This window comes from Typopeltis vanoorti, chromosome 4 (genome assembly GCF_054136105.1).
Source record: "Typopeltis vanoorti isolate ZY-2024b chromosome 4, IOZ_Tvanoo_1.0, whole genome shotgun sequence".
In the NCBI taxonomy this organism is placed as follows: Eukaryota; Metazoa; Arthropoda; class Arachnida; order Uropygi; family Thelyphonidae; genus Typopeltis; species Typopeltis vanoorti.
Window position 1 is genome coordinate 138657122 of NC_143552.1, and position 11344 is coordinate 138668465.

The 11344-nt window shown below is 35.5% G+C and overlaps 1 protein-coding gene across 1 annotated transcript; it reads right to left on the reverse strand.

Moving 5' to 3' along the window:
• Positions 1-521: 521 nt before the first annotated feature.
• LOC150107711 (zinc transporter ZIP1-like) lies at positions 522-1782 on the reverse strand. Its single transcript, XM_090392025.1, has one exon. The coding sequence runs from the start codon at positions 1750-1752 to the stop codon at positions 799-801; it is 954 nt and encodes a 317-aa protein (XP_090248151.1). The 5' UTR covers positions 1753-1782; the 3' UTR covers positions 522-798.
• Between the last annotated feature and the right edge of the window lie 9562 nt (positions 1783-11344).

Here is an 11344-nt window from a genome sequence, read left to right on the forward strand (position 1 = left end):
CGATTAATTAGTATGCATTACAACAGTACAGCACTCTATAAAAGTATTGTACAATAACTGACGTCTATATTAGTGGTTATTAATATCGAACATATACATATACAGCAAGCAGTATACGTGTGCAGTGCAAATGAACTCATATCCTCTTTATTTCCACCTACGAAGAGATGCAAATATGACAGTTACTTTAAATGAGTTAATTTTATTTTTATGTTATAATATTTCAGATGGTTTAATATTTTACTAATTAAATTTCATAAGGAAAGCAGATGTTCATTTCATATTTTTCATAAATATTTCTATTTTCAAATATTTACGGAAATATTTTTTACAAAAAAATTATTTATTGCTAAATGCATTGATGTCACACAACAGACAGTACCCCCCATGAAATAAGAATTAAGAAATACTGCATTTATAGAACTAAGGTTTAAAATCTGTACATTATACCAATATTTTCATGTGATTCATTCAAGTTTGGGAGCCAAACGATTTCCCCATGTGAAATAAATAAACCTACAGAACAAGATAACTTATTTATTTTCAACATGTAAGACAACAAACTTACATTATTTACATTGATTTTATCTAATTTTAAAAATGTTGCTGTGAATATTATTTGAAAATATAAAATATAAAAGCATCGTGTAGCAACTTACATCTTAGCAAATTAAGATGTAGAGTAACAGAATAAGAATACAGCATTCATCGATAGTTTCTGCTTCTCATATTATATATTATCGTATCCATTTACCAACACTCAACTATAAAAAATAAAATAAAAAAAAAGGATTTATCTCACTCAATGAAAGTTAAAGCATACTGTAGAGAAGTCATTAAAGAAAATCCTAAAAACGTAGCAAGAAGCTTCAATAATCCATGAAACTTACAAAGTGGTGGTCTGTGAAGGATTTCGAAAAAAGTAACATACAGTACTGTGCCTGTAGCTAAAGCATTCAAAATTCCCGACACTGATTCAGAATTCTGAGATATATTTATATCGGTAACAACAGCTATAGCTATACCTAAAGGGGATATTAGGGCAAATACGAACATATACAGAACTACTTGAAGTTTTCTTGCACCTTCCGCAAACATCTCCAATCCGATGACAAAAGCTATCACCAGTTTATGAACAGCCACAGCAATAGTCAGCATCCAAGTTCCCAGTTCAGTTTTCTGTAGACCTATAGCAAACCCATCGAAAATTGCATGAAAAGACAAAGCTATAATTGTAAGTAACCCAGAAATAGAAAAATTGGCTCCGTTACTTTCAGGATATTCTGATTTGTAAACATCATTGTTTTCCTTATCCACTTTTGGGTGTTTAGTCTTCGTATGATTCGCATTGGCATTTTTTAATATAGAATTATGTCTGCGATCAAATATTGCATGAATTACTTCTTCGATGAGATAAACTACAAAAAATCCGCAGCAGACGATAAATTCTAGTAACGGAAATTCTGCGTGATGTTTGTCATCGCTTTGAGACAGCGATTTGTTTGCATCTTCAAAATCCTTACGAGCTGTAGGTAACAAATGGATGAATGTCACAGCAATTAAAACTCCGCCACCAAAATATAAAAGAAAAGATATCACCCTATTTCTTCTTTTTGATGCGCAAGTACATGCGGTAGGACTGCAGGTGCATTGAGTTTCCTTTCGTTTAATGAAAATAGGCAGAATTCCGGTTACAAATGTTCCCAAGAGAAGCAGAAAAAGTGACACAACTTTTACTATCAACACATCCATGCTAAGGCCTACTTCTGTGCCGAAACAAAAGTAGTGGTTTTGTTATTTATATTTCAGCGCCCTCTTTGCTACAATAAGCAAAGCTCTTCAAATGAACTACTAAACCGAAGCGTCAATTGTTGGAAATCACGTGACCACTGGAATGCTATTCCATTATTTGTCGCTACTGCAGGAATCAATTTATTCTAAATGGTATATACCCCGTTTATTACAATTAAATATGGCAAAATGACAAGGCTGTTCACGATATGTATGACTTGTCAGTACTTTAATACACATGATGAAGGAAATAAAAAATAGTAATGTTTATATAAATATGTGTGTACATTTTTAAATCATTCATTATTGTATAAAATTTATTTTTCTTGTAACACACACTACCTGAATATGTTCAATATTATCATTTAAAAAAATTCCAGCATAACTACGAAATAAGAAAGATACAGTTATATAGTGAATTTTACTCATTCGAATAATAACTATTATAAGTGTAATAACACCAAACTACTAGCATAAACTCACGAAAAAGTAAGAAATGAAATTAATTTTTGGCATTGTCCTCTTAATATTTAGTGGTGAATTTAATATTTTGCAATATCTAAATACGATACTAAAACTAAATACGATACCAAATTTATATTTTTCACTTGTATATAATATATATACAAGTGAAAAACTAGGGAAATATATAATAACTAGTGAAATATATAATATATATATATAATGATATATATATAGTGAAATAATAGCGAAATATATAAATATATATAGTGAAATAATAGTGAAATATATAAATATGTATAGTGAAATATATAATACAAGGGGGCTCCCCCCGGCTCCTACGGCGCCCAAACCCCCCGTGTTCCGGACTGATAGGGCGGTTCGCCTTGAATCGCCTTGGGGGGGGGGGGGCAAGTTCTGGACTGGTAGGCCGGTTCTCCTTGAATTCTGATCCTCAAATTTTGAAGACTCGACACTCAGGGTAGCCCCTGAGTTCAAAACGTTTAAAATAACTTGACAAAAAACGTTACATAAAAGGGCTTATCATTTTATATATATAGGGTAGATAATACTGCTATGTAGTTTTCATTTAACATTTTGCATTAATTCTAAATCGTTTCATTCGCTTCATCTAAATACGAAAAAAAACAAAAATATCTCAGAGATTGTAGTTTTTTAAATTTCGTTGCATTATAACTTACTCACTGTTAATTGAGTGTATTATAATGTAACGCAACTCGATTAAAACGGCCTCACCTGCTTCCTATAGGGGATAAAAGGCGTTAGTGGATTTATTATTTATTATATTTACAAATGATATGCTAATTTTGTAAGTTAAGAATTTTGAGCCTACAAGTTTATTTATTTATTATTTTTTTAGCTAAGAATATCTTTTGTTAGATCTACTCTACGAAACATGAAATAGCACATACTCTCTTTCGCTGAAAGAAGCTATAAATTAGTTTTTGTTCTTCTACCTATTGTTCTTGGAAGTTTGAAACGTAACATGACCAGTTGGAGATAGGACGTAAACGGAGAACTTTAACCTTAATTTGATGCAGATTGGTTTAGTATACATGTGTGATGTCACTTTAAATCTAGATAAGATTTCAAATAATATTCGTAAAGAGCATCTCTTGGATATTGTGAAGAATGAGATCAGATATACGAAATTTAAATGCTAAACGGAGAACACTGACTTTGGAATTTGTTCAGTTCTGAGAATTTTACGATTTTAAAGTAACTAGGAAATAATAAAATAAAACAAGATGGAAATCACACACACACACACACACACACACACACACACACACACACACACACACACACACACACACACACACACACACACACAATACAATCTTGGAATTCAAGAATTTTCAAGATATATATTTTTTAAGATTTTAAACTTGGGATAGAAAGACATTGTTTTATGTTTCAGAGATAACGGGGGGGAGGTTTAAGATAGTTAGCAGTGATAGATAATAGTAAGATAGATAGTGTAAGATAGTGACCATTTTTATGCTGCAAATGTACCAGGCCCATACTACTTTATGTAATTAAGAGGAGAGATTGATTTCCCAAGCGCAAATTGGTTTGGTTGCAATAATGGGTGTAGCAAGAAAGTCTATGAGGTTAGTCTATTGTGGCAATTGTAAGTATTCTACGGTTGATGTGCTTGTTCTGATGAAAAATCCGGGTTTCAGGAAGGAGGCTCAAAGCGCAACAAAACTATGACAGTTATTCGTATATAAAGTTCATCATCATCAATTTCCTGATATGTACCCTCAAGGGATGTTCAGGCTGCATGATTAATTTACATTATTATTAATCTCCTGCCCACACTTTTAATTCAAATTAGTCTATTACTTGTCAGTACATATTTGAATGCTAACAATGTCAAGTTCCTTCCTAATGCCTTCATTTTTAATATGATTCTACCATTGATGCCATCTGTTCAGGGCTCAAATTTTTCTAAGAACTCTCATATCTGTGGTCCCTAATCTTGGATTAATTGCTTTATTTGTAACCCAACTCTAGGATCCATAACTTAAAACTAGTCTGCTATTTTAGTGTTTTGGCTTATTTCTCTCTTATTCCATATAAATTTATTCAGCTGGCTATCCACCACACCAGCTTTGCTTATTCTATTGTCGATTTCTAGATTTAACTTGACGCCTTCACTAAAAAGTCTGGCTAAATAGCTGAAATAATTTACTTGTTCTATAGGATCTCCATTCAGAATGCAATTGAAGATTTCTATGCTCCTGTCTATTTTCATAGCTTTGGTCTTTTTATTACTGATTTTCATGCCACATTTGTTACAACTGTTATTCGATTTGGTTAGAGAATCATGGAGACTTGCACTAGATGTGTTAGGAGTACAGTATCACCTGCATAAAGGAAACAACTAACAACTAAGTTTGACACTTCCAATTCTAATATCAGGCTTAATGCCACTTTCTTTGATAATGTTATCCATATAGATGATGAATAAGAGTGGAGATAATGTGCATCCTTGTCTTAACCCTGATTTTACATCCAAGCATCTTCCTGTATTTCCTTCAATTTTAACTGCTGACTTACAACTTAAATAAGGACTATGTATCGCTCTGTAAATATTCCATTTACCTCACATAAGTGTAGTGTTTTGAAAAGCTTTTTTCTGGGCACCATATCATATGACTTCTCCAGCTCTACAAAAACATAAGTAATCTACTATAATAATCGACTTAAGTCTTGTAAATTTGGTTGATTAATATTATTATTATTCCTTGTTAAGAATTCGTTTTAAGTATAAGTGCAGTTCTTGAGCCCAATTGGACACTCATAACATGTGAAACTGATGCAGCTGAGAAGATAGGCTGAAGGAGTTCAGGAAAAGGAGGAAATTGTATCAGAAAATAGCTGACAATAAAACGTACAAATATTTGGTTTCCTATAAATGTTACAATTTTCATAAAGTAGTGTTCCAAAGATGATATACCAATTTGCAATAAATGGTGAAGACAATCATCTGATATTCTGATTCCAGTGTTTAGAACTGTTCAATTTCATAGAAGAAAAAAAAAATCTGTTATAACCATTCTTCTACTAATTTAGAAGCTAGAGAATTCGCTTATTTAATGTGTGCGAGTATTAAACATAATTCATAGCTACAGGTATTTGAAAGTGTGTCTTTTGAATATATGATTTTATATAGATGCTTTTAAATCAATTTATCGATTGATAACCAATAATTTGATTGCGGACTATCACTTTAAACCATTTTATCAATATATTCTCGCGGTCAGGATTATGTCGTTGTGAATCATAGATTGGATACGTGCGTAAAACGTCAATCCAGTGTGTGATAGGAGATTATTGTTATTTTTATTTATTTATTTTTACTTATTTTTTGTGAGACGTTATTTAAATACTGAAGAATGTTAATTATGTCAATCGCATGTTATAACAATAATCTCCAATTACGCCAGCAAATCATACCGTCTTACTGATAATTTTATTTGCTCCAAAAGGTGACAGACAATGTAACAAGATATTTTCGTATCCAGAATGAAAACTAATTACGTGTTTATAAATCCTTCTCTCCTCCATCATGATCCATCCTCAAGGTCTGTTGTTCTACCATATTTGGCAAACTGCCAACAAAGTTGATGAAAAGGTGATTTTTACCTGTCGGAGCATTTAACGATTTTTTATTTTACTTCTTGCTGCCCTCTACATTTCTCAATATGGACAAACAAATTCTCGTCGATTTATCACCATTCTCAACACTGCAGTATGGGCCCGGTAATGTATACAGGGCGATTCAGAACTCTTGGGTCAAACTTTAAGGGGTGATAGAACACACTTTTCGTCATGCAATGCATGATCCGAACTCAAGCGGTGAAGCGCTAGAGGGTGCTTTCCTGTGAACACTTATAAGCGATGGTTTTTTGCAGTCGTCGTTATTTCTACCGTGGAGTGCAAAAAATGATGGATTCTTTCACAAATCAGGAGAAGGCTGACATGCATTTCATTTACGGAGTTGCGAACGGGAATGCAAGGGAAGCCCAAAGGCTGTACCGAGAGCGCTTTCCGACCAGACGCATACCTGATCGTTTATGCACCAATCAGCGATTGCACCGGTATCTGTACGAAATGGGCTCCTTTGTCAGGCATGCAGGATACAGGGCGTGCAAGGAGTGTGAAGGCGCCACGTGTTATAAATGAAATTCTACGTAGGGTTGCAAATCGTCCCGAATGTAGTACGCGAGCAATTTCCTATGCCGTACGTGTGCCCCAATCGACGGTGTGGCGAGTTCTACGAGACGAACGATTACACCCCTACCATGCACAGAGGGTGCACGCCTTGACACCTGCAGATTACGCCTCGTGTGGATTTTGTACAATGGTTCCCGCAGCAGACTGCAGTGCAGCCAGACTTTGATGCACTTGTCTTATTCACTGACGAATGCACCTTTACACGTGAGGGCATTTTTAATACCCACAATTATCGTGTGTGGGGGGGGGGGCGAGCAGAAATTCGCACTCCACACGTCCACATTCGTACCAGTGGCGTTTCTCCATAAATGTTTGGGTTGGAATCCTACATCACCATTTGATTGGCCCATACCTTCTGCCAGCACGACTGAATGGGAGAATGTACCTCGTATTTTTACAAGAGGTCTTGCCAGAATTACTGAAGCCTGTTTTAGCAAACATTCAAACACGTATGTGGTTCCAACACGACGGAGCGCCACCCCGTTTCAGCGTGGATGTGCGGAACGCCTTGGATGCAACATTTCCGAGACGATGGATTGGTCCCATCGCTTGGCCGCCACGATCGCCCGATCTCTCATGTCTGGACTTTTTCCCATGGGGCCGTATGAAAAGTCTGATCTACGATAGCTCCATCGATTCCAATGAGGACCTATTGCCAGGATTTCTATTGCCGCTGCCACTGTACGAGAAATGCCTGGTGTTTTCGCCAATGTATGCCAATCACCATGTCGAAGGTGTGAAGCCTGCATTAATGTTGGCGGTCGCTCTTTTGAGCAGTTTCTGTAATTTGTTCAATAAAATTCTTTAATTTATGTTCTGTAATTTCTGCAATTGTTTCAAATCTTCTCTGTCATTCTTGTGTTTCTTCATTTCCTGACACAGTAGTTGCTAACCCCCTAGCGCTTCACCGCTTCAGTTCGGATCATGCATTGTACGACGAAAAGTGCTTGTTTAGATGTGTTCTATCACTCCTTAAAGTTTGGCCCAAGAGTTCTGAATCACCCTGTATTTATTGCTGCAAACAACGTGCATAACTTTGCAAATTGTGATTGGTTATTTGAGCATTATTTCTTCCTCATATTGACATAAACTCATGATCACTAGCTGGAGAATCTTCCCCGAAGATTTAAATACTGTATTAACGCCAGTGGCATACAAAACTACAGTGAAATTTCCGAAATGTTAGGGAGAAACTAACTGGCCATAATGAAGACTTTTTTGGGTGGGTGGAGGGAGTAGAAAACTGCAAAGGCTCTCGAGTGGCTTAATCCATTACTACACATTTATTAATGCAGCATTTTTTTTTTTTTTTTTTTTGGGCCAATGTTAATCCAGGTGATAGTAGTGTGATATTCTGTATTATTTCTATATAGACATAATACAGAATATATACAGAGTAGACATGAGTGTGTTCATGAGCTGATTTGCCTATTTTGCAGGAGGGTTTAGAAGTCCTCTAGTATGAATCACAATATAAATAATTTCATTTTTTATGATAAATTTTGAACGTTATTCGATCCTACATTTAAAGAGTATTCTCATATTCAGTTTAGAACGATAACTGCTCTTACTATGATTATATTTTTAACAATGCTAATAGTATTAATGCGAGTAAATAACTATTAGTTTTGCAGCATGATTAACCATTCTGTACTTTATTTTATTAACGAGTTTTTAGAGGAACTTGTTACATAGAAAATACAATATGTGAGTATGTAGACACAGTAAGGTTTATTATTAGCCGCCGTAGCGCAATTGGAAGAATAGCGGAACATTGCGCCCTTCAATTGGAAAAAGATTTTGGTTCGATTCTCGTTGTGACGAAGAGAAATCCTTATATGGGCTTTTTCAGTTGAAAGTGAGTTAGCCGATCTCATATGGTGGAAGCAAGGTTTTTCCCTCCCAAAAACTCAGATTTTTCATACAGACAAATCGGCCTAGCGAACACACGCAATTTACAGACAAAACCTGTTGTTGGTGCCGATGGGCGATAGATGACGTTGATGGTAGTAGTGTAGTTGGAGAGTTAAGTAGTAGTGGAGAGGATGAGATGTTTTAGCGAAGTAGAGTAGTGTGCCCTCCCACGATGAGTCCTTGGACTCCATGGAGGTGTCAAGTAATAATAATACAACCAAATATTTGGTCTGAAATTTACATATTATTCTCCGTGAACCGACTGCTGAAGAGACAGAATAACAACAAATGATTTCACAAGATATGCAAACCACATGCTGCAGTGGTTGGTAGATATAAGATTGGTACATATATGATAAACACAGTTATTGTTTACAATTAACGAGGATCAGACCTCCCAAATTTTTTCTGAAGAAATCAGTTAGTCCTGTTCAAATTAGAGCGATATAGTATCGCTTCGACGGTCTTTTTGAATAAGAATTCAAATTTAAAATGGCATCGATGTAAAAGAAATGTCTTCCAGCAGAAGATTCTGTGGTTCGTGTCCACTACTTATTACACGAGACTAGACTCTTTTTTATTATTTTATAAAGGGATGTAGCATTGATGTTCTTGTAGACTATTTTCCACTGAACGAATTGTTTTTCCAAAATATGAGAAAAGACAATCACAAGGAACCCAATAAACTCCATGGTTGGAAAGAGGGAGGCACTTATTATCCTTGAGGAAAGATAATATGGAGACGAGTTTATTACCAGGAAGGAAAGTAGAGAGAAAATTATACATATATTTCTAGGATCCTTTAAATTGGTTCAGAGATTCCAGCGATGCATGGGATTGGGACTCTACGCACAGGATCCCAGTTCTTAGGAATCGGCTCGTATGTGTTGTGATACATACAAGCCTATTCCTAAGAAGTATCATCTTTTTCGGATACACCTTAGGAACAGGATGCATCTAAGATGGAATCATCTTAGGAGAGACGCTCTTAGGCGTTCTCCTCCGTTAGAAACTAAGCGGTAAGGAGAAGAGCCAAGACAGTCTACAATTTGGCTAAAAGGAACTCCTAATTATAGAAGTTCTACCAGAATGAGTTTTCAAATTTTTGATATCCCAACTAACAAATTCGACAAGTAAAGAATTCACTTTTTTGATTTGGATCTTTGTGAGGTTGTGTTCAATCTATTGGTAAGAATATCTTGATATTGCGTAAGAGAAACGATGTTTTTCCATTATTAATCAGCGGTATTCATGACTACTAATCATAAAGATGTTTCTCTTAGACTTCTTTACATAACAAACATGGCCTTTATTCCATAAATCCATTTCAGGTTTTCATTAAGCAAAGTATCTCACCAGGAGAGGAAATTGATCCCCAAAACATCCATGCCTGCAATATGATTCGATCTGTGTCCTGCTAGTTGGAGATCTATCAGGTTACCAGGTCATGCTACCAGGGTGCGCTGGCATAATAGCATATAAAGAATATATCTGATAACATATGGACTGCAAAATGTCTCAATGCATGTGAATTTACCGTGAGAGTATCTGCAAAGCATCGAAGTGATCTGTTTCAAGGTTCAATTGAAACCAGGTCATGATGTTTGGAAATCCATCGTCAGACGCTTCGACGCGACAGATCCATGATCCACTAAAAGATTCATGAGCAGATTTAGATTTAATTTGGCCCTTGTAATAAAAAAAAATGTTTCTTTTTTTTTTATGTGCTGTAATGGACGACGTCTCTTTAATGGATGTCGACATCCTTGATACATAGCCGATGGTCCACATACGAACCAGCTAGATGGACATGGTCAGATGCAGTTATAAACAAACGTAATACACTAACTTTATAGTATTAGTTGCTTCATTTATAGTTCTAGAGACTCCAAAACCCAATCTGGTATTGTCAATATATTTAGGTAATAGATGAATTTCATATGATATCAGCATTATGCTTATTGGAGATCCTTACCCTGCTATACAGACAAAGTTCCGTGTTTTATCTCCAGAGTAGACATTAATGCCAAGCGATTCTTGTTGTTATCTGATGAGATCATATTTGTGACCTCAGAGGTAAATGTAACACAGAATGAACAAGAATATGTTACCGTACCAAAAAATAAGATAAAATAAAAAGTAAAATAAGTAAACAAATAATAAAAATAATAAATAAATAAATGAAATAAAAATAAAAAATAAAATAAATAAATAATAAAAATAAGTAAATAAAAATAATAAAAATAATAATAAATAAACATAAAAAATAAAACAAAATAAAAAATAAAATAAAACATTCATTTAGAATCCTGTGTAGCTCAGTGGATGTGGCGTTTGCATACCACGGCACTTGGCCGCGCGAAGGAAGACTTGGTTTCGAGTCTAGTCGGCGACTATAGGAAATTTTTCTAAGCCTTTTTTCGACCGGTTCCCGAGTCAGTCGATCTCTGGCACGGGCAAGCGGGTTTTTCCTCCCGGAAACTCGGGTTTTTGGTCCTGTAAACTCAAGAAAATCGACCGTAGAACCCACATTATTTTCAGACATTAACACTTTCATTGCCAAGCTGAAAATTGGAATTTCGTGTGGTGGCCAAATTTTTTTATTTTTTTATTTAGTTAGCGACGTCCACGCGATAACGCGTGATCGACCGTTTGGTGAGAACTCGCATCGCGTGATATCGTTCATTGCCAAGCTGAAAATTGGAATTTCGTGTGGTGGCCAACTTTTTTTTATTTTCTTTTATTTAGTTAACGACGTCCACGCGATAACGCGTGATCGGCCGTTTGATGAGAACTCGCATCGCGCGATATCGCGTGTTTGGCAATGAACATGTTAAATATATTGTGTTAGGGTTAGGGACCACGAGATGGCGGCACATTTGAGCCGTCTCTCCTCACTGCGTACCGCTTA

Coding starts and splice junctions, on each gene's coding strand:
- LOC150107711 (XM_090392025.1), bottom strand. CDS start 1,752: ATGGATGTGTTGATAGTAAAAGTTGTGTCACTTTTTCTGCTTCTCTTG.